The sequence below is a fragment of the Meriones unguiculatus genome, chromosome 1 (assembly GCF_030254825.1).
Source record: "Meriones unguiculatus strain TT.TT164.6M chromosome 1, Bangor_MerUng_6.1, whole genome shotgun sequence".
NCBI lineage: Eukaryota > Metazoa > Chordata > Mammalia > Rodentia > Muridae > Meriones > Meriones unguiculatus.
This window is the reverse complement of record NC_083349.1, coordinates 8,090,352-8,114,702: the sequence shown is the minus strand read 5'-3', so window position 1 is coordinate 8,114,702 and position 24,351 is coordinate 8,090,352. Positions and strand designations below refer to the sequence as shown.

The 24,351-nt window shown below is 38.5% G+C and overlaps 1 protein-coding gene across 8 annotated transcripts in view; it reads left to right on the top strand.

Moving 5' to 3' along the window:
- Ate1 (arginyltransferase 1) overlaps window positions 1–24,351 on the top strand; it is a 115,040-nt gene that overhangs the window by 51,568 nt on the left and 39,121 nt on the right. For all 8 annotated transcript variants that reach the window (XM_021647879.2, XM_021647874.2, XM_060381055.1 and 5 more), the window contains 2 exons: window positions 2,851–3,032; window positions 4,977–5,076. In XM_021647879.2, coding sequence (XP_021503554.1) covers window positions 2,851–3,032; window positions 4,977–5,076 — 282 coding nt within the window. The remainder of the gene's footprint in view (window positions 1–2,850; window positions 3,033–4,976; window positions 5,077–24,351) is intronic.

Here is a 24,351-nt window from a genome sequence, read left to right as displayed (position 1 = left end):
TCTCTACTTTTCTAAGTATGAAGGGGTTTTAAAGCCACAAAGTTTGAGACCTGTCAACTTATATGATGTCTTTGGCTTTAAGGCAAACAGGCTTTTCCTTTCTTTTTTCCAAAATAGTGTGCTTTCCTGTATAATCTATAATTTTTTTTCTCCCACTGTGTTTGTGAGAGTTGAGCAATGTTGACAAAAGGCCTTAACTAAAGAGATTTCTGACATGATAACCACACATTAATGAAGTAAAATTCTCAAGTCAGTAAGCTTTGGTGACATGGGGGTACTTCTCTAGCAAGGGCTCCTGAGCTTTCTGGAAAAAGCGGGCTATTCTCAGACTTAGCTCTTTCTAACATGGTTGAAATGATGGTGGCAGAGGAGAGTCAGGCATGTCCAACATTTTCATGTTGTGACATGTCACCTATAGAACTCACACTAGAGAATCACGCAATTGAATTACAAGAAACAAACAAACAAAAGAAAGAAAATAACACTGGGCCTGCCTTATGCATATCTTACGTTCCCTTGGCTTCAGGGCAGAGCATCTATGTAAAATTTGATATTTTTCTGCATAGGAGATTTCTATGTGTTCTTTTATTATTTTTCAATGATACATAGTAGGGTAGGTACACTGATTTTATATTTGGGTTATAGATCACTTTTATTTTGTTGCTTAAAATAGTTCAGTAATGAATTAGCTCTTTCAGTTAACTCCCGTGCTCCTTTGAGTGTGGATCAGTTGTTTGAGTCCTACTTCCCTGACACTGAGATCCAGTAAGATCATTTTGTGTATTTCCTGCCACTCCTAAAGTCAGTCACTTCTCCTGTTAGTATTGGTTCCTTTGCTTGCAGAGAATGTACCAAGATCTTGGCAGTAGGGTGTACTCATTTCTCCTAGGGTTTTTCTTTTAGGCCCTCTCAGCTGACAGAAAAAGAAATGTGTGTGTATAGTAACTCTTGAGAATGCACATACTTATAGTATGCACATTTCTGTGTGTAACCATCTGTGTTTACGGCAAGCCAAGCATGAGTTCTCACATTTTCAACTATAATTCATCATCACTTGGATAACTCTAGCCACAGCAGTGAGAACCCTACCATATGCTGTTTGCTTAATTGTTTGTTAAATATACAGCAGTGTCAGAATTGTTAACCTGTACCCCCATGGGAAGTAGTTTTATCAGTATTTACATGAACTTCCTTTTGTTTTCATCTGTACAGACACATATTTCCAGACTTACTTGTTTCACCTCTCTTCCTCTGTCAACTCTTTCAGTAAGACTTTCATACATTTATATTTCATAGTTATATTTATTGTTAAGGTTTGTATGCCTTCATAAGACCTCAATGATTTGCAAAATTTTGCATAATTAAGATGTACTCTCCTTTAAAATGATGAGTTTTGATAAAGATGCATGGTATGATTTCTTTGCTGTAATGATGTTATATAGAACAGATTCATATTCTAAATGGCCTATGTTTCATCTTTTAATCCCTCACCTAGACTTCTCAAACTCCTGATAATGTGGAGTAAACTGTCTGCATACTTTTGCTTTTTACACAATGTAAGTGTAACTATAGAGGATGCAGACTTTCAGACTGACATTTTTTACTTAGCAGTATGCATTTAAGCTCTCTCTGTCTCATGCACATGTGTGTGTGCATACATGCATGTACATGCCTGTGTTCGTGTATGTGTATGTGTATATGTGTTTGTTTCTTTTGTTAATAATATGTTATAGGGAAGAGCCAGCATTTACCCATTTATGTACTGACGGATGTCTGGGTTACTCTGGTTTTGGCCAGTAGGAATAAATGTCGTAAACAACTTGTGAGGTTTTAAGTTTTTAGATAAGTTTTTTAACCAAATGGATAAATACAGAAAAAGTGATTGCTGTTTTTTAATGACACAGTATGTTTGGTTTTGTGAGAAGTTCCTGAAGTACCTGTAACCATTTTACCTTCCCACCTTCCGAGTATGACTTTCTATTGCCCTGTTGTTATAAAAGAATTGAATTTCACATTTTATCCTTTCATTCTAGGCTTTGTTATAATTATATATTACAGTTTTTTCTTCATTCTTTGGGATTTTTACAGTCATGTCATATGTTAAAGTTGATTTTTCTCTTCTTTATTCTGAATTAATCTCGCTCCCTCTCTGTCTCTTTCTTCCCTCTGTCCTTCTCTTCTTGCCCTTCCCTCTCTCCCACTTCTTTCCTTTTTTCCTTTTTTCTTTGCTCCCTTCCTCACCCCATCTCTCCCCTCAGAACTTGTACATACTAAGCAAGCACCCACTACTGTTCCACGCCCCCAGCTCCCTTTATTCCCTTCCTCTGTCTTATTATATTAGCTAGGATTTCAAATAATGCTAATAGGAGTTGGCTGTGTTCATAATCTTAAGTGGGGAAGGAGAGGGAAACATTTAGTTTCTTACTGTGACTGTGCTGTTAACTATTGTTTTTTTGTTTTTAAACAGCTTGAGAAGTCTCTTCCTGTAACTTGTTAAAAGCTTTCGGTCAGCTGTTGGAATGTGTCATGTATTTCCTGCACTTATTAATGTTCTCACGTTGTTTCCTTTAGTAGTCTTGTAGATGAGGTGGATCATATTAATTGCTTTTCTCTCCTTTTTTCCACTTTTTCATTCTTTTCTTCTGTTACTCTTCCTTTTTCTTTCACATTCTTCCCTTTATGTTTAGAGATCAAGTTTTTCATGGTAAAGCACTTTTTATCTGGAAGATGATCACAACAAAGCAAATTTAGGACTTAATTACCTGAACAAAATAAAAACTTAGATTAAGAGATCTCTTTAATGTTAAGAAAATGTCTCCCTGTTGATGTTTCTGTGTCTGTTTTTCCTAGGCAGAGCACCCTCCTAATGGGCCGGAGTGTGGTTATGGCTCCTTTCACCAGCAGTACTGGCTCGATGGGAAGATTATTGCTGTGGGAGTGATAGACATTCTCCCATACTGTGTGTCTTCTGTGTATCTGTACTATGATCCTGATTATTCATTTCTGTCTTTGGGTGTCTATTCAGCATTAAGGTAAGACGGCTTTGTACAGTTATAGGTGTAGATAATGGAGGTTCAGATAATTTGTTTATATCTCATCATATAATAGCAGGATCCCTTTTAGATGATATGTTATAATTTCCTGCTATTGTAGGCCCATAACTGTATATTAATATTTAAAAGTAACAGTTTTAGGGGGCTGGAGAGATGGCTCAGAATTTAAAAGCACTTCCTGCTCTTTCAGAGGACAGGAATTCAGTTGGTCAACACCCACATCTAGCTGCTGACAACCACATATAACTCCAACTCTAAGGGCAGGCACACACAAACACTCAAACATACATACGGGGTGGGGGAAGGAGAGGAATTGTGCGGGAGAGAATAAAATAAACCTTTCTCAAAAAGGTAACAGCTTTAGAAATGAGCTATTGTTTGATGGTAATTCTCTAGCTTTTAATGTTTCTATGTACTCTAGAGTATAAGAAATCATTGGGGACTCCTGTGAGATGGCTTAGCAGGTAAAGTGTCTTTTGGGTAAGGCTGTTGTTCTGAGGTTCATCTCCAGGACTTATATAAAGGTGCTAGAATAAAGCTAACTCTAAAAAGGCCATATTCATTCTCTCTACTGCCATCATACACACACAATAATAGTACATATATTTTTCAAAAGAAACCACGTCTGGAGAGGTTGTTTATCCGCTGTCCTAGGTAGCGGTAGTGAAGGCGGTCAAATTCAGGCTGCATTTTGGAGACAGACCCCGTGACTTGCTGGATACATGAGAATAGGTTGTGAATTAGGTGTGCAGCGATCTAAAATAGGCAGGACCAAGAAAGCAAGTGTCATCTTGACTAGCCAGGGGGTGGTCAAGAGTGTGGATGGATGGGTATGAGGTGTCAGGTTTGCTTGGATACATATATTCTTTCCTCATTTTGAGCCTTGAAAATGGATTGGTTCTAGGAATAGTAATGTTTATTCTGTTAAAGAAACATTTAAAATATTTTTGATAACCTTTTAAAGATTTAAGTTTGTTCTTGAAAATGAACAAAGTATTCCATTAAACATGGAATTTCTTAACTGGACAGAGTGGCATATGCCTGTAATCTCGTTACTCAGGAGGCTGAGATTAGAAGATTGGGAGTTTGAGGCCAGCTTGGGCTACATAGCAAGTTATGGTATAGACTACACTACATATTGAAACCTTCTCTTACAAAATAAAACAAAAGCTCTTGAATATGTTTATACTCCTTGCTGCTATTAAAAAGAACAAGGAAGAAAACTTTCAAAAGACAAAACCAGTATGCTTCATGCTTTAGAAATTTAAATTTTATTGAAACTCTCCTATACATTTTGCTTATTCTTCTGGACAAGTAAGGGAAATGTTGTGCCAAGATTTATCTTAGTAGAGATGACAAGCACTTCACACATGAGGCATGCAGTGGAGATTCAGCGTTTTTGTTTCATCAGTCCTCTGCTAACAAATGGAGAGGGTATGGAGAGAGGGTGTGTTACCGCCCTCTCATTCTAGGAAACACATTAACTGCTCATAGCAATACAAGAGCTATGGATTGTATACAGACAGAACAGTTGTGTGCAAATGCATATATAATTTTTCCTGAAATGTGATGGCTGTTAAGCTTTAAATATTTTGTTCTGCTGTTAAAACAGCCCGGATGCTTTGAACATTCTAGGGCACAGTAAATAATATTATAGATATCTTTATTCTCACGTTCTGTTGGTTGTAGGTCAGTTCTTTTTCCCAATAAAGTATAAAATCTGAACTTAGATGTATTTGTTCAAAATAATTTAGAGGTTATTGGGGGTATCACTGTAGTAATAATCATCTTGTGTTATAAAAATAATTTATTTTTATTTTTAAAGAGTTGGGTATTTTGACGCTTTCCATTAGATTTTATTTGAAAATTGAAACCAGAATTAACTGTACTGTTTTTTGGTTTTTTGTTTTTTGTTTTTTCCAGAGAAATTGCTTTCACTCGACAACTGCATGAGAAAACATCACAGCTCAGCTATTATTATATGGGTTTCTACATCCACTCCTGTCCCAAGATGAGATACAAGGTAATTTCAGTTTCAAGCCTGTGCCTGTTTTCAGTACAGAAGATGAATCTTCAGAACAGTGTGCATCTCAGGGCAGAGAACTTGGCTTATGTAGAGGCGGGAACAGGTTTTTAAAGAGATGTTTTGCTTGGTCATAAGGAACTCTTTCTGAAGTGAGATTCACAGCCTCTACTGTGCAGACATGGTCCTGTGTGTTGTTGTGAGATTTAAGTATGTTTTGCATTTTCCTTTTAGAAAATAGTTGTCAGGGTCTCTTTAGTGAAGGCCATTGGTATTTCCTAAGTGCTGATACAGAACCGCAGAGGGTCTGACTCTCCTGCCCCTGCAACCACACTCTCTGCTTCACACTGTGGTGCTCAGCTCTGGAGGTCATGATGATACAGCTGGGGTCTCCCTCTCAAAATGTGTATTGTAGGTGATGCTGGGAGAGTCATAGCATAAAACAGTCAGATAGTGGTGGGTAGATGGCCTAGGACATGGGGTTTTCTTCCAAAGAGTGAAGATAGGTGTGATGGAGAGGCACATTTCAGGGAGAAATGCTTGTAAGTAAGGAGTCTGAGTGCCAGACCCACAAGCACATGAGCAGTTAAACATTTGGAAGACCTGTACTGTCTATAAATAGGATTTTTTTAAACAATGTGAACAGTTCAAAAACATGCAAAATAAAAATAAAAACTTTCCTGCCACCCTTGTGCCCACTACTCTGCAGTGACTCCGTTTTCTCTTACCCCATGGGAAACTCCATTCCCACCTTCATCTCCTTTTCAATTATTGTGGAACATACTAAGGATACCCCTTTTTGGAAGACAGGCTCTAATATAGCCATAGCTCACCTGGAATTTGTTATGTGCACCAGGCAGGCTTCAACCTCTTTATCTGACTGTTTTTGCCTCTCAAGTGCTGGGATTAAAAATATGAACTGCCATGCCAACTAAGGATATCTTTTTAAATTGAAGAATCTAGGACTGTCCCCCTCCCCCGCTTTCTCTTGTATTTTGAGGTACTAGGAATCAAACCCAGGACCTTGTACATGCTTGTTAAGTGGTCTACCATGAGTTATACCTGAGCCCCACGAATATCCTTGTGTTTGTAAATATTGTAGTGGGGTATTTCTAAAGCACAAAAACACTTTGAAAACGATTACAGTCTTAATACCGCACCTGAAGAGTATTGACAGTGTTTCTAAATATCTTCTCATATCTGGTATAGTCAGTAATCCTATTTCCTGTTTGCTAATCTGTTTCACCATCAGTTTATTTAACTTAGGACCCAAACAAGGATCATATATTACATCTAGTTATTATATCTTAAATCTCTTTAAGCTGTTTGTTCTTTCACTTTTTTCCTTCCTGTTCTTTGAAAGAATAATTCACTGGACTTAGTACTTGGGATCCTGACTTTAAATCTTTGAGGTTGAGTATTGAATAGCTGATGGTTCCATTGTCAGCACTCATGGTCTCTAGAAGTAGGACTGGCTACATTGAGTTTCCTCAGCCATCATTTCTGTGTTTAGGAATGACTGTTCCTGCACTCTATTTTGGATGCTTAAACTAAATTTGACATTCATATGACAACAGCATTTTGCATTTCTTCCCCAAATTCAGGTGTGTCCTGTTGATATATTCTAGGTGAAGAAGTCTGTTGATAGTTATATTTATTTTGTTTCCTAGCTAACTTACAGTGGCCCTGCCACGTAGTAGATTTTGTGCATGTGTGTTTATGTGTGCACCTGTGCGCCCATGTACATGTAGAAAGCAGAGGAAAACCTCAGCTGTCACTCAAATATAGTTACTCAGGTTCCATCCAATTCTTTAAAAATACAGGTCTCTCACCTGCTTAGAGCTTACCTTGTGAGTTTAGCTCCAGGGATCTGCCTGTCTCCACCTTCCGCTCAGGAACTATAAGACCATGTCTTGTCTTTTTTACTTAGGTTCTGGGGATCAAACTCAGGTTCTCTCCTGTATCTTACCAGCTGAGCCATCTCTCTAGCCCCTACATAGTTGATGTTTAATACTTAGTGGAAACTTGTTAATGAATAGAAATGCTAATGAGGAGGTAGGATTAAACATCAGCTGTGTAGGATGGTGAGAAAACCATTTGCTTAACAAATACTTGTGGAGTGTGAATAGGATAGCTTCTATTTTGCAGTTCTGTTATATAACACAGGAACAAGTACATAGTTCTAAGAGAATATGGTAAGTCTGTGACTCTGGGTACAGAGTGTAGGTAACTACTCTGATGGTGGTAAACAGTAGTAGCACTGTTGTGTGTGAGTGGAGAGGTTGCTTGACAGCAGCTAGTCTCAGTTTTATACCTGAAAAGCAGAATGGTTTAGGATGAGATAGAATTGGTTAGTGTTGTCATGTGAATATGTGGTCTCCTCAGTTGGATAGCATTTACGAAGTCATTTTGTAGGGTCAGTCATTTTCCTGCTTGTGTACTAACAAAAGCACCAAACTTCCAAGCTGTCAGCTGGATCTCTTAATTCAGATGGAAAGGAAGACCTAGTTGGTACCAACGTTGCCTTTCGATGAAAACATTTAAAGTTGTGTGCACTTGCCTCTGCTCAGAGGAAAGTGATGCTGAGTTCCTCTGTTGCATAGCAAATGCAAAGGCTCACTTTGTGGACTGTGTGGGAATACTGCCTTTGTGCTAACATGCATCGAAGGTGTTCTGAGGAATAGTGAATTTCTAGGCCTTCTGTGTCTTCCTTCAGTCTGATCTTCTGCCAGCCCTTTACCTTTGTGCCTAGTGTCGTCCTTTCAGTAAGATCTTCTAGAAATGGAGGATGACCATATAAAATGATGTGGAATCTTCTGTAGAGAACATCCTCTTGTTGAACCACTGCATGCCAGTAAACTCTGCAACTAGCACTTAACCTGTGTTTAAGACTATTGCTCATGATCATAGCAGCTTTATTCATAATAGCCAGAACCTGGAAACAACCCAGATGTCCCTCGACGGAGGAATGGATACAGAAATTGTGGTACATTTACACAATGGAATACTCCTCAGCAATTAAAAACAAGGAAATCATGAAATTTGCAGGCAAATGGTGGGATCTAGAAAAGATCATCCTGAGTGAGGTATCCCAAAAGCAGAAAGACACACATGGTATATACTAACTTATAAGTGATACTAGACATATGATAAGTAGATACTAGACAAATAATATAGCATAAACCTGCACAAATCTGTACACCTAAAGAAACCAAGCAAGGAGGAGGGTAAGATGATCAATCCTCATATAGAAAGACAAACAGGATGGACATTGGAAGAAGGACAAAACAGGGAACAGGACAGGAGCCTACCACAGGGGGCCTCTGAAAGACTCTACCCAGCAGTGTATTAAAGCAGATGCTGAGATTCATAACCAAACTTTGGGCGAAGTACAGGAAGTCTTATGAAAGAAGGGGGAGCTAAGATCTGGAGAGGACAGGAGCTCCACAAGGAGAGCAACAGTACCAAAATATCTGGGCACAGGGGTCTTTTCTGAGACTGATACTCCAACCAAGGACCATTCATGGATATTACCTAGAACCCCTGCTCAGATGTAGGCCATGGCAGCTCAGTATCCAACTGGGTTCCCTAGTAATGGGAACAGGGACTGTCTCTGACATGAACTTAGTGACTGGCTCTTTGACCACTTCTGACTGAGGTGGGGAGCAGCCTTGCCAGGTCACAGAGAAGGATAATGCAGCCAATCCTGATGAGACCTGATAAGCTAGGGTCAGATGGAAAGGGAGTAGGACCTCCCCTATCAGTGGGCTTGGAGAGGGGCTTGGGAGGAGATAAGGGAGGGAGGGTGGGATTGGGAGGTAATGAGGGGACTACAGCTGGGATACAAAGTAAACAAACTGTAATTAATATAAAAAATAAATTTTAAAAAAGCCAAAAAAAAGAATATTGTTCACTTTTTGTATATTTATAAATTATCCTAGTGGCTGGAGAGATAGCTGAGTAGTGAAGAGCACGGGCTGCTCTTCCAGAGGACCTGGGTTTGGTTGCTAGCACCCACATGATGGCTCACAGTCCTTCATAGCTCCAGTTCTCGAGGACTGAACACCTTCTCTGGCCTTTCAGGGACCAGTTAGGCACGTGGTGCACGTGTGTACATGTAGGCAGAACATTTGTACACATGAAATCTTAAAAACACTCAAACTCTAAAGTATCTTTTTTTTTTTTTTTTTAATTGAACAAAGGAAACATGAAGACTAGTGTTTATACATGGAAATTTCTTCCTGGCATTTTTGGTATGTTTTTGAAATCATGAATCCTGAGGAAACTCATGTGAGAAGTCAGGAAATTGGGGGAAAGTATGTAATTATTCCATAAAAGCTAAATTTGAAAAGTCAACATTAAAATGTTACTGGCTTGAGAAATCCTTCTGCGTCAGATGGAAGGAAGATGTAGAGACAGGACTGAGGGAGCAGGCAGCTGATGTGACATTCAAGGAAGTAGAGCAGGATTATGGTAGAGGAAGCTGTTAGGTCTAATCTAAGTAGGGGGTGGAGCTCTGCTGTTAACAGTGTGAATAGTGGTATAACTACAGTACGAATTTTAAAAATACAGAGTTACATATGGTGGTGCACCTGTAATCCCAGCACTTGTGAACTAGACAAAAAAAGAATGCTATTAGTTTGAGGCCAGGCTGGGCTACACAGTGAGTGTGTTCCAGGCTGCACAGCAAGACAGTACCTCCAAAGACAATGCCAGAGGCCTGCCTGTGGTGCCTGAAGCCACCTTGGATGGTTCAGTGCAACTGCATGATTGAATTCAGGGGACCAAGAACAAAAGACCAGCTGAGCTCTAGTCTGCAAGGAGTCCCGAGTTATGAAGTACTGTTTTAGGCTACCAAGTGTTGGGGTGGTTTGCTACTCAGTGTTGGATGACTGAAATGTGGAGTAGATACGGGAATCGTGTTTTATCCTGTGTTGATTGTACAGGCTCATGCCCTGAAATGAGCTGATCTAGACAGTTGTTAATGGTAGCTCAAAGTGAGAGGTTTTGCAGAGCCACCAAATTTCTCTGTGGTTATACCAGAAATGCCATGTGATTTATGTGAGTTCTTCTTTATAAGGTTTTTGCTGAATGATCTTACTGAGCCTACAAGTCATCTTCACATGTCAACAGATTTGCTTTTGTTTGAGATGAAATCACCATGTGGTCATCTTCATAGTTATGTAAACAGCACGTGTTACAGTTAAGTTCTCCTCTCTGATTATGGTTCCTTAGTTTACAGTGTTTATATTCCCTAAGATGGGCTTGGTTAAAGATTTATTTTTATGTGTATGGGTGTATTACCTAAATCTATGTCTGTGTACCACTAGTATACCTAATGCATGAGGAGGCCAAAAGAGGCTGTTGGATCCCCTGGAACTAGAGTAACAGACAGTTGTAAGTTGCTCTGTGGGTGTTGGGAATCAAACCCAAGTTTTCTGAAAGAGCAGTCAGTGCTCTTAACCCTTGACCCATCACTGTAGCCACTGTATTGGTATAAATGTGTTTCTGTGTTCATAGGTTATCTTTGTGTTATCTCTAGTGTTATGGGGTAAGCCTTTATTAAAAACAAATCTTTTCAGCTTCTGTTCAGATTTTTACTTTGTACATAGTGAGCTTAATTTCTCTCTCCTTCCTTCCTTCCTTCCTTCCTTCCTTCCTTCCTTCCTTCCTTCCTTCCTTATCATCATTTTATCTTTGGTGTGTTATTCTCAAATTCCCATATTAATTCACATCTCAATATTTATCCTTCTCTATACACTTTTTCTTTATGTGTTAGAAAAGATATTTTACTTCAAAAATTTTACTTACTTTGCTAAAGCTTAAAAAAAGCATTTCTAATGCTTTTCAAAAGCTTACCTTATATTTTTCTTCTTACCTGTACCTTGTACTTTTTTGCTACATTTAAAAACTACTTGATTACTTTTGAAAGTGAAAATTGGAGTATACTGAAGTGTTGTTAGGCGTAATTTAAAATACTTTGCTCTTCATGTTATCTGTCAGTACTGCTGAGAGGCTGTTGTGTATTCTGAAAGGGGTGTTCTGATGAAGTCCTTCAAGCAGAGCTGTATGCAGGCCAGAGTAAACAGTGATTTCAAGCAGTCTGCTTTGGTGTCATGACATGGCCAGACATCAGTGGAAACATCAGAAAGGGTTCTGAAATAGCAGAAAAGAAACAAAGGGCTAATTCATCTTTGAGCAGTCCCTCTTATACTGAGTGCCTCTGCTGGACTGCGGGCAGACAGAACCCCTGGAATTCTGTAAGACTTTGCCCACAAAAAGATTTTTGGCATTACTGGTACAAAAGCACCTATAAAAAATGTTAATTGGCATTAACAGAGCTGTGTTAGCAAAATCCTGTTCTACTGAAACCCCTGAGCTTCAAAGTTTCTTGACCAAACAGACCAGCAAATGTTATTTTACTACAGTCGAACAGACCAGGGTCTTACATATGGGTACATGTGGTAGTGACTTTTTCCTATTGCTGGGCTGAAAGGAATACAAATGATCTCATCAGTTACCCACAGCACAGAACAAAATACTGGATTCTTTTGATTGAGCATCTGTTTTTTTGATGTCAACTGTCCAATGGATTAGACATAGTCAGTAAAACAAATCACCACAGAATAACTTTAGTAAGGGATTTTGATGCCTCCTACAGGCACTGGGAGGTAAAGAATCTGGTACTCATCACAAAATCATGTTTCTAAAATTGTCTCAAAAATATAATGAAATAAAATTGTCTCAAGTGAAGACATGTGGCACATTGGAACCAAAAGTAGTTTCTTGAGGGTCGTCTGTTCTAAACCTCTCATTACACATGAGAAAAGTAAGGTGGTTGACTTGCCCAGCATTTGTATTAACTCACATTTAATTTTAGCAGCGAAAAGGGGCATCTAAACTAAAGAATTAGATTCAGGGAGTGGAGAGATGACTGGTTAAAAGCATTTGTTGCTCTTGTGGGGGACATGTTTTCCCAGCATTCATATCAGGCACCTTACAACTACCTACAACTCAGCTTGAAGGATCAAGTGCCATTTTTGGCCTCCCCAGGCACTCCTGTGCACATGGAAACACTCACACAATTGTACATATACAAAAATAAAGATAAATATTTTTTTAAAGAATCACATAAATGTATCATATATCAGACTGTTGATAAATTGTGTATATGTGTATATACATATATATGTGTTTGTGTATGTTTCATCTTGGACTATGCTAAAATGCTTAAGTTGTTTATTTAGTTTTAATTTTTTTACATTTATTATTTGTGTGAGTGCACATGCACGTCACAGCACATTAGAGGTCAGAGAAAATTGTTGAAGTTTGTTCTCTCTTGCCATCATGGGGATTTTGAGGCTAGAACCCAGGTTGGTGCTGTAACAAGTGCCTTTACTCAGTGAGCCATCTTGCTGGCCTTTGAATTGCTTGTTAAATACTAACTGGGGAAAATCAACTCCTTGTAACCACATGTCATATTATTTATTTTTATCATCTGTTTTCAATGAAATAGAATGTTTAAGGATAGTGCATACTTCTTTTAATGCAGTCACTTTTTTCTTTGCCTGCAAATGTCTTACCTCTGAGCTCCTCACTCTCCCTTGCATTAGAAATGTCTTTCCTTCCTTGTGCCAGGGTGGTATTTTCTTTCTAAACTAAACTTGTGCCACCATAAAGCCACTCTTCATTTTCTCCCTATTAACAGTTTGTAGCACTTCATTCTTATTGGTAAAACTAGAAGTATAGTATCTCTGCTTCTAAGATTTCTTCTGAAGTTTAAGTTCTTTACCTGTAGCTCCCTGGAGCCCTGTCTTATGGATGTATCTGCTTAGACCACGTTAATGGAAGATCTGCTCTGTGCAGAAGATCATGATAGATGCCAAGGCAAAGGAAAATGATCAGGCAGAGTCCAGGTGTCTTGTCTATCATTGTCACTAGTGTTCAGCAGGCTAACTGTCAGATGGAAAGTAGTCAGAAGGTTTTTTTTGTTTTGGTTTGGTTTTGGTATGCATTGTATAGAAAAGTCAGATGAGTGTCTGTGAAGTAAAATGAAGTGGTGAGTACTGCATACAAACCAGGAGGTTCTAGTGGGAACTTTGGATTTAGCAAAGTTCAGGATTCTTATCTCTAGTGTAGCTTATATTTTCTGGGGATCATTTTTACTTCTACTAATAATTTATAAATTTTTTATTTTTGGCTTTTCTTTTCCTTTTAGACAGGATCTCACCGTATAGCCCTGGCTGGCCTGTAACTCACCGTTTATGTAAATAGAATGGCTTTGAATTCAGAAATCTGCCTGCCTCTGCCTCCTTGAGTGCTGAGATTAGAAGTGTGCATCACTGTGCACCACCTGTAATTCATTTTGTTAAAATTAGACTTGGTTATTGGAGTTTTCTCTCTCTCCCAAACGCACACACCCACACAGAAAATATATCAGTCTCAAGGGTCTAACTTGATACATTTTGACAAAGCAAACATCTGAGTGTAACCTGAAATAAGAACAACATGGCTAGCACCTAAGGGCTCTCCTGGTTGCTATGCCATCCCCAAAGATTACCATTGTTTTTTGACCTTACTCTAGTTTAGCTTGTTCGTGTGCTTTATGTAAATGGAAGTCTATGTAATATTTTGACTAGCTTTTACCCAGACATTGTGTCTGTGAGATTTATCCATCAGTTTGTGTGTAATGGTAGGTTGTCTTAATAGATACAATACTATAGTACTATATTTAATGATGTATTGCATCATGTTCCCATTCTATGGTGGAAGGACTGCTTCCCTTCTCTGACTAATGCAAGTACAGCTATGAACACTCACTTACATGTTTGTGATGACTATGTACTGGAGCACGTATAGACCTAGGTTGACAGATCACAGGGCATGTATATACTTGTTTATTTCATATTGCCTATGTTTCTGAAAGAGAGCATACACATTAATAATCCTGTTCCCAGCATCCTTTCAATATATTGAAAAGTGTGTAGGGAATGGTAGCATGTTGTAATTTCATTGTGCATGTTGCTGTTTATTGTAAGTGTTGAACACCATGTTTTACTATTATACTATTATTAGTTTTCTCTCACATGTCCAGATTTCCTAACCACGTATCAATAGGTGACTTGTCTTAGTTATTTGTAGGTGTTCTTTATATATCATGGATGAGAATCATTTGTTGGATAAATGCTCTGTGAATACTATTATTGACTCATTGCTATTCTATTCTCTTTATTATATCTTTTAAGGAATAAAATTTCAAAATCCAGATTTGCTTCATAATGGAAGTTGGTATTTTTGTGTCTGTATTAAGACTTTTACCTTCTATATTGACATGCAAATGCCTTATGTAGTATAGCCTGATTTTATTTTATATTTTTGCCATTTATGGTTACTTGCTTCTGAATCATGCTTTTAAAAGGCCATCTGTGATCTACATATTAAAGCAATGATGATATCCAAATTTATTGATTTAGAAGGTGACAAACTACATCATTGTGTGATGTCATGTATAATAAACATATGCAAACATGTTCTCTGGCATGTTAACAGACTTCTTGTAAATGAGTATCGCTATCTTTGTAATTACTATTTTTAAGGCATTTTTATACAGAGTAAAAAGGGACAGAAATCCACTGGAAATGCAGACTGTACAAAGAAAATGGTGCTTGCTAATTTATCACTTAATTCATTCATGGAGGTTTGAATGAGGATGATTCCCATAGGCTCATATGCTTGAATGCTTGGTCCCCAGTTGGTGGAACTGTCTGGGAAGGATTAGGGGATATGACTTTATTGAATTTTTTTGTGACAAGAGGGTGCACTTTGAAGTTCCCATTGTATCTCTCTCTGCCCCCTGCCTTCGAATCAAGATTTGAGCTCTTACCTGTTTCTGCTTCCATGCTTTGTTCTGTTATCATGGAACTCTTAACTCTATGAAACCATAGCCTAATTAAATGCTGTATTTTATAAGTTGCCTTGGTTATGGCATTTTGTCACAGTAATAGAAAAGTAGCATTAAGTACTTTATTTGTTGTTTTTCAGGTTAATGAAAATGAATTAACACAACAGTAAATTATTCTTTTTATCTATACAGTTTTTGTGTTAAAGCTGAAAGTTGAAGCTTAGCCATCACACTTGATTTATGTGGTGCCAGGGCTTTGTGTATGCAAGGCAGACACTCTACCAACTGAGCTATATCCTGAACCCCTGGGTGCTCTTTAAATAGTACAATAAATAAATAGCCAATAACTCAACACTGAAACTTAATAATTCACTTAAATTTCACTGTTCCCAAGAATCATGTTGTTTTTGAAAGAGAAAAGGGTTTTGTGTAAAATTTAAAGATCTACTGTTTCTTGTGGAACATTTTGTTTTTAGTTTCTTCTTTTTGTTAGGGGTTAGAAGAATAGACTTGTGGACCATGGCTGTGTCTTCTGCTTTCATATTCCATGTTTGCACATACTCAGCTGATAGTGTGGTTCTCATTTTCCTCCCTTTCCTGCTCTACACCTTCCAAGAGTCGTCTTAAATTTGCTTCCTTTCTGAGATCTGGCCATCCTTCCGACTTAAGTGTATTGTTTCTACTGCAGTGTGCATTCTCGGCCAGTGTTGAGGGCATTGAGTTATGGACTTTTCCCTATCTATCCCATTAGATTCTGAGCTTTGGAGAGATGGAAGTTGAGCTCGTTAATTTTTGCAGCACTCTCTCTGCTTTAATAGTAAATGTTCGGGATATCTTCGGATGTATAGATATAGATATGTGGCTGATGAGTCATTTAGTCCCTGCTTTGGGGAAATGCGCATCTGTGTTAGATGGCTACATTGTTTGGCGTTTCTGCAGGTTATCTTCTTGTTTTGACAGTATTAAAGACAAGCTCACTTTAATTAAGAAGAGGCATGAGCACAGGGGCTGGCTCTCTGATCACCTCCTCCTGAGGAGGGAGCAGCCTGACCAGGCCACAGAGGAAGACAACGCAGCCAGTCCTGAGGAGACCTGACAGGCTAGGGTCAGATGGAAGGGGAGGAGGATCTCTTCCTCTATCAGTGGACTTGGAGAGGGGCATGGGAGGGGATGAAGGAGGAAAGGTAGAGTTGAGAGGGAGTGAGGGAGGGGGCTACAGTTGGAATACAAAGTGAATAAACTATAATTAATATAAAAAAAGACAAAAGAAGAAATACTATTGTGTTTGAATTGTCAGAGAGAGGCAAGATGTCCTTGAATTTATGTTTTTCAGATTTTTCTCAGGCATAGTAATTAACTTAGAATATTTGTAATAGTGAAAACATACAGTGTAATTTGAATTACAGTGTATTAAAATTATTTCAGAAATATTTATAGTACTGTTAAATAACAAACCAGAGACAAACAACAAACTGAATACTTGGGACTGAATATTCCCCAATGTAGTGGCATCTGCCTGTAATTCCTGCTTTTAGGAGGTCCAAGCAGGAGGATCAGAAGGATCAGGATAAGGCATCCTTGGCCACATAGCAAGTTCCAGGCCAGCTCATAGAGGCACATAAGACCCTATTTCAATAAAACAAAAGAACAGGGTCAGCAAAATGGCTCAGCAGGTTAAGGCACTTAAACCTGACAACCAGAATTAGATGCCAAGAACCCATAGAAAGGTAGAAGAAGAGAACCAGCTCTCCACAGCATGCCTGTTTCTGTTTTTTGTTTTGTTTTGTTTTGTTTTGTTTTTGTTTTAAAAATGAAAAACAAAATTCAAAACAAACAAACTGATGTATTTTTTAGATTTCTGGAGTCTGGGAAGTTTAACCAGGGACTAGTAGTTTCTGTGTCTGGTGAGAGCTGTTCTCTCTGCTTTCAAGATGTTGCCCTAAACTCTGTGTCACCTAGAAAGGACAGGACACAGGGAACTAATGCTGTGCCCAAGGGAAGAACAAAAGGAACCTAAGCTAGTTTCCTTCCTTAAAAACAAAACAAAAACAAAACAAAAACCTCAGTCACCTTCCCCTAGGGGGTAGCAGCCTTACCAGGCCTCATAGACTAGGATCAGAGGGAAGGGGAGGAAGATCTTTCTTATCAGTGGACTGGGGAGGGGCATGGGTGGAGAAGAGGAAGGAAGGGTAGAATTGGGAGGAGAATAGGGAGGGAGCTGGGGGGGGATACAAAGTGAATAAAGTGTAATTAATAAAAAAAAACAAACATCCGAATGGAGCTCCTTTAAAAAGCATTGGTCCCTTCATGAGGATGGCTTCCTTATGACTTAATCAGTTCTTGATACCATCACTGAAAGGAATGACTTTCAACATGAATTTTGGAGGGAGACATTTGGACCTCAGCAGCATCTAATTAGATGTGACCCATTGTAAGTAAAACCCTTAAAGTACTGGGGAGTATGATAATACAGTATAAAATACTGGGGAGTATGATAATAAACTTTGTTTAATTGTACAATGTAACCTTACAGTGTAATGACCATTTTAGCAAGTAACATTAACTTGTTTCATGCATATTAGAGAAGGGCACTGAAGTGAACAGCACAGACCCGCTCTGCATCTCTCTGCCTCTTGGAATATTGCTTTTCTTCTGGGAGTGTCTCTAATGTCTGTAGAGATGGCCACAGCCGATATGGTTGGAAAAGGATATGTACTATTGGCTTCTAATGAGGTAGAGGTCAGTGGTGCTGAGAAACTTTCTGTAGTGCACAGGATAACACAAATAACAAGGAATTACCTAGCCCAAAATGTCAGAAGTACCAGGTGGGAAGGACCTTGTTTAAAGTGTTACTGGTTTGCCATCCTAATTCATAGACCTTTCAGCTATGATGTTTTCATGAGTAGTTTGACTCAATGTCAAAAAAAAAAAAAAAAAGGTAATGTACAATTTGACTGGCTTTGAATTTGCCATAACAAACTTGAACTAAATGACGCACCAGAGAGACTTTTTTTTAATGTCTATTTCATGACCCATGCAGCTGTACACTTATGATGATGCTAGTACTACCTTAAATCTTCTTTGTGGGGGGTTTATATGTGACCTTCATGTTAACTTAAAGGTAGTTCATGTTTCTGTGTAATGAGTCCTGCCAGAAAATCTAAAGGTTGGTGGGTTTTCTGTTTTGTTTTATGGTTTGTTTTGGTTTTGTTTGAGACAGGGTCTCCTATGTAGCTAGCTGCCCTGGAACTCCCTGGGTAGACCAGGCTGGCCTTGGAATTGTGGAGATTTGTCTGCCTCTGTAAAGCAACAGAAGCAACACGAATAAAACGTTCCTGGGAAGTGATGTTTTCTTTTTCTGGTTCTGATGTGCTGTAGGGTCTGATTTCTTTCCTTGTTTCTTTGTTCCCTTCCTTTCTTTCTTACATTTTTTTTTAAATGTTAAGGCCAGGAGAGGGCATCAGATCCCATTATAGATGGTTGTGAACCACTATGTGGTTGCTGGGTATTGAACTCAGGACCTCTGGAAGAATGGACAGTGCTCTTAACCTCTGAGCCATCTCTCTAGCCTCAGGTCTGATTTTTAAGTATTTAGAAGCTATTGCGGAGGTAAAAAGAAATTTGACGGGGCTGGAGAGATGGCTCAGAGGTTAAGAGCACTGACTGCTCTTCCAAAGGTCCTGAGTTCAATTCCCAGCAACCACATGGTGGTTCACAACCGTCCATAATGATGTCTGGTGCCCTCTTCTGTCGTGCAGGTGTACATGCAGAAAGAACTCTGAATACATAATAAATAAATAAATTAAAAAAAAATTGACATCATAGTAATTGAGTTAGTTGGCTTGCTTTCATCCTGGCAGCAAGTATAGCTCATCTTTTCAGTAAACAGTCTTGGCCTAGGCCGTGTATAGTTTCACTCATCTTCAACTTTCTTGAGCGGAGATGACAGACATAACATTTTTTAATTAAATTTTTATTTTTTTTATTAGTTACAGTTTATTCACTTTGTATCCCAGCTGTAGCCCCCTCTCTCATTCCCTCCCAATCCCACCCTTCCTCCCTACAGACATATCTTATACTGAGTATAAATCTTTTATAGAGTTGAAGTTAAGTTGTTTCAGGGGATGGGGAGAGACGGCTCAGTGGTCTTCCAGAGGATCCAGGTTTGATTTCCAGCATGCACATGTTACCTGACAACCATTTGTAACTCAGGTTCCAGGGGACCTGATACTTTTCTGGCTTCCCTATGTATCAGGCATGTAAATGTTACAAAATGTATTGCATATATATTACAGGCAAAGCATATATACATAAGTTAAGATTAAAAATTAAACTGAGTTATTTTAGAAAAGTGCAAATTCGTGTGTGTGTGTGTGTTTGTTTGTTTGTTTATTTTGGTTTGTGGTAAGCCTCCTTTAACCATAGGGGCCATCCATTCCAAGATCCTCAGAGAATTCTGTAAGCTACAGATAGCCCTGAGGCTTCTCTAATAAATTTTTCCTGTGCATCCCTAACTGACAAAGTTGATTACTTGTGGTTAGGTTTACTGTTAGCAGGGTGGCAGGATGGCTGGGTGGGTACAGGGCCTGCTGTCCAAGCCTGGTAACCTCAGTCGGATCCCTGAGATTCACATAAAGGTGGAAGAGCGACCCAGCTCCATGAAGGTGTCCCCTTACCTACATGTGTGTGCTGTGCCACCCCCATCATCTTTTTGAGCATGTGCGTACACACATACAGGAGAGAGACAGATATTAAAATTCAGTAGTACAAAAGTACAACAATTTCTGTCAGCATACTATAGTAAATGGTATGCAAATGGGCTCTATCAAAATACCTTATTGTGGCTTTACTTTTTACATTAGAGGAAGAACTTGATAGCTTTTCTTTGGTATGTTTGAATTGCCAGCACTACTGTTGTGCTTAAGGGCCATTAAGTAAAATGGGGCTACTTGAATGCAGCAAGTGCTTCTGGGACAGTCCTACAACCAGGAACTACTACCTAGTAACTAACAGGCTTGTATCATTGATATTCTGTAGACAGAGGGATGATTTATGCCCCATTAGAGCAAAGCAAGATGGTTTACTATTTTATCATGTTACTCAGAATAGCACCCAGTTACAAATTTATTCTGGAATTTTCTATAATACTTTTTAACCCCAGGTAACTGAAATTGTGGAAAGTGAAGCCGTAGATGGGATATGAGCACTGCTGTACAGTATTCTACCTGGCTTCTGATGTTAGCGCTAAAGCCATTTTTCTTACCTCCCTCTGTCCTGGCAGGGTGCTCCATCATAGCTTAGGTCTTCAGATATAGAGAAAAGTTTTTTCTTAATATATTCATCTTTCCTGATACAAGTAGGCCATCTGAAGCCAATATAGTGGCACATACTTATATTTCAAGCATGTGGAAGGTGAAGACAGGAGAATCAAGAGTTAAAGATCATTCTCAACTACATAGTAAGTTTGAGACCAGGCAGGTTACACGTTTCAAACAAAACCACCACTAACAAAAAAGACAGAACCTTGTGAGATGTTTTTCATACTAAATGATTCACTTTTTTGTTTTGAGACAGTCTTGCCGAACAGCCCAGGCCTCAACTCACTGTATAATCCTGGCTGGCCTCTAATTTGTGATCTTTTTGTCTTAGCCTGAGTGCAAGTATTAAAAGTATGTATCTGACTCACCTAAATGTAATGCATTCAAGTGCCTTATTGTCAAACTTGGTGTCACCAGAAAACTGAGCAGTGTGATCATCTTGCCTATGCAGCAGAAAGTTAGAAGCGCAAGCACTGAGAAGCAAGGTGCCCGCTGCCAGGAGGACCTTCAGCAATTCCTGCCAGCCCCCTGACTCCGGTCACTTGTGTGTGGCCTGAGTCACGTGTTGTTTAAAGGTGACTTACCTGTTAAGTGGGGATCATTTTGCTAGAAATCTGTACTTCACTTGGTTCTCTTAAATCCACATTCCTTTGTTTTTCTGTGAGGGTGCTCTTTTCTTCCAAGTCTTCCCTGTTTGCCTTGAGGCACATTATTGTTCAGGTGTGGTTCCTTCTACTCTTTCTGCCAGTATATTGCAATTAGTTTACACTTAATCTGCAACTAAGTTCTTCCCACTTTCTGTTTTAGATAATATAATAAAAAAAAAATCTATGCGTAGTTTTGTTTTGGAGAGTTTAATCACAGAATTAGTTTTTTCTCATTATTTCAGTCATACTTATTGTAAAAAACCTTTTCTTGTTATAGATGTAATCATGTGGGATTTTTTTTTTCCCAAAGGAGAATAGAGGAAAAATTGGTAATAGAAGCTACTCACATTTCAACTGGTGATATGACAGAGTTCTGTTTTGGAAAGTACAAAAATTTGATGTCCAGTTTTAATTTTATTTTAACTGTCAGCCTGTCTCTGTTCTCTGACTGCGTCATGGGTTGTATACTATTTTAAGTGGCTGGCGGTACGGACCCTCTGGTAGCTATTTGAATCTGTGAGCTGGACTAAAAGGTTACTCTGTCCTTTCAGTCCTTCCAGACGCAGTTTGTGAGTTCTTGAAGGAAAATTATAACCCTGTGATGTCAGTTCCTTTGTAGAGAGGGAAAGAACAGTTCTCTTCTTTTTAAATATTTAAGTGGACAGTTTAGCAAGAAGAATTAAGTAGACTATTATCTCTGCTGTTTTATTTTTCTCTTCAGCTTCATTTTCTCTCCGGTAACTAACACAGGGGTGGCTCAGCTGTTAATTTATCCCTTTATTTTTTCAGCTCTGCCTACCCTGTGATGCTCCTTACAGCTCTGGTCCTCTGCCATTGCAAGTGCCCTGTAGCGAGGTATAATGGTTGAGCTTTGTCAGGCATAGCAGCCACGGCTCTATTTTGCATGGGCTTTCCTCTGCCAATGCCCATCATTCCCTTTATAAAATTCACCCCATCATGCTGAGGTTATCTGAATGCTGAGCCCTCAGGACTGGTGGACTGCACCTTGGTATATATTTGCATGTCTGTTTCTTCTTTTTTTTTTTAATTGCCAGTTTCACATACTATAATTCTATGTTCAACTAAATATCATGAACTGATAATATTCTTTTAAAAATGTGAATTGCATTAAAATTAATTTGAGTGCTTTAGAACACTCAAAAATAGTTGCAAATTATTGCTTATTGGTTGTTGGTGAGAGAACGAAGCGGCTAGGGTAAATATCCAGTACAGATATGGGAGTTGTATCCTTAGTATGCTTTAATAACTGTCACCTAAAATTCATAGCCAAGTATCACCTGGCTCAGAAACTACCTCATGAATATGCAGGTTTGTGTGTGGCATGACTTTGTCACACATGTACTATAGTGCTTGCTTTTATTCATTACTGTTCTCTTTGGATAATGTGGGTTTTGCTATAAAATCATACTTATAGTTAAATGAAATATATACAGGCAAATTGCAGTTAAATAGGTTTGAGTCAGTATTGGCAAGCAGCACACAAGCCCCCAGTCTGCATCTGCCTGGGATTTGTGAGTGGTCTCGTATACCTGTGTCCACATGCTTGCACAGTAGACCCTTCGGTGCTAGATCACAAGCTGTGCTAACTTGCTTCAACTTTCTGGCTCCACATTTTCCAGTCTGCCTTTTGACCCCATGTTGTTCCTGAGTTAGAGGAAGGTACTGTTGCTGTCTAACCTTATCTTATACTGCTCAGAATGGTTTGTGTAGGTGGGTGGATGTGTTTTGTATATGTGGCCGTCTGTCTGGACTCCTCATCACAGTCAAACCCGGATTCTGACAGGGTGTTGAAAAATTGCTGTTTTACTTTATTTAATTTTGTAAACATTTGACTTGTACATCTTTAAATTCTTTAAAAAATTAGCACAGTAGTGGGCCTTTTTTTCTTAAAAAGAGATGTCTTTACATTTAGAGATGTTTGTAGAAATACAGGTCCTCATGAATAGAACAAAATAAACAGACCTACGAGGTCCCATTGTCTTCTGGAAATTGAATTTTCTCCTCTTGAAAAATCCTGTTCTTTTTAACAGTGGCCAGCAAGTCTATTTCTGTAAAAATCAGATTGTATTTGAGGCTTTTGTGGTCTGCCATTATATCAAAAGTAACTATGACAACATGTTAATAGGAGAGTAAGGCAGTGACCGAGCAAAACTTTATGAGTGTTGAAATGATGTCATAATTTTCATATCACAGAACATTCTTTCATTATTTTTTCAACAACTAACACATATAGAAGACATTCCTAGATTGTGGGCCTAACACATACAAGCAGAAAACCATATTTGGACCAGGGCACATCGTTTGCTGACCCTTATCTTACAGTGTGCTGGCAACCTACTTTGTTCGACTCCTGAGCACACCTACCATGTTCTGTATTTTATGGTACATTTTAGTCATGAATTTTCAAACACAAAACCAAATTACTGGAAAATTTTCTATATGAAAGTCAGTAGTAAAATAATCCAGTGTTTCTAGAACAAACATCAGCTGGAGATATAAATTATAAAGTATACTTATATGCATAAATTAAATTTGTACTGTATGAAGTGATCAACCATGAACTATTTCTTGGTGTTCCATAAATTAAATATTGGTTAGTTACAAACTACTCGGATGTTTAACTTGTATTTCTGCATTCTTACTCAAATGCCATTGAAGCTCTACTCTACATACTTACATAATTGAAGCATTTTAATTTACAGTTTTAGCAGAGGAACACCAAGTAAAGATGTAGTTCCTAAAGACAGAAAGCTAAGTTAAAATCTTAATTTCATGCCTACTACACAGCCTTTCTGAGCCTCTATTTCTATCTGTAAATGAAGACAATAACCACCCCTCTATATGGTCATTGGGAAGATTAATGTGGTCGCATGTGGATAGCAGACTGTATGGTGGTCAATGTTCATAGTAGCCAGTGGATACTAAGTTTTTATTTTTGCTATATAAATTATTTAATTTTATATGTTCACTAACATTTCGTAGCTGCTATAGAAAAAAAAATTAAACTTTTATTTAGTTCTTTTCATATTCCATACTCTTACTTGTAATGGAAGTTGTTTTTTTTTTTTTTTTTTTTTTTAATACTCAGTTATGTTGTGTAAATATGTTTTTGTTTTAATCCCAAATATGGGATTTTAGTTTGGGATTTAGTTTGTCCACAGCTGATAATTGCCACCTGCGGGTTGGGGTGGGAGGTAGGGTTGGTCTTTGCCATCTGGTAATGTCTTGGCTTGTGAGAGAGGGCCCTGGTCTAGGACTCTGAGGGCTATAAATACGAGAACCCAGAAAGAGAAAGTGTGGCAGCTTGAAGAGACATGGGAGGGATGCTTCGTGGCACAGCATTTTGGAGGAGATAGATGGAGGAGACTGCTTGCTCTGTTTGCTCTGA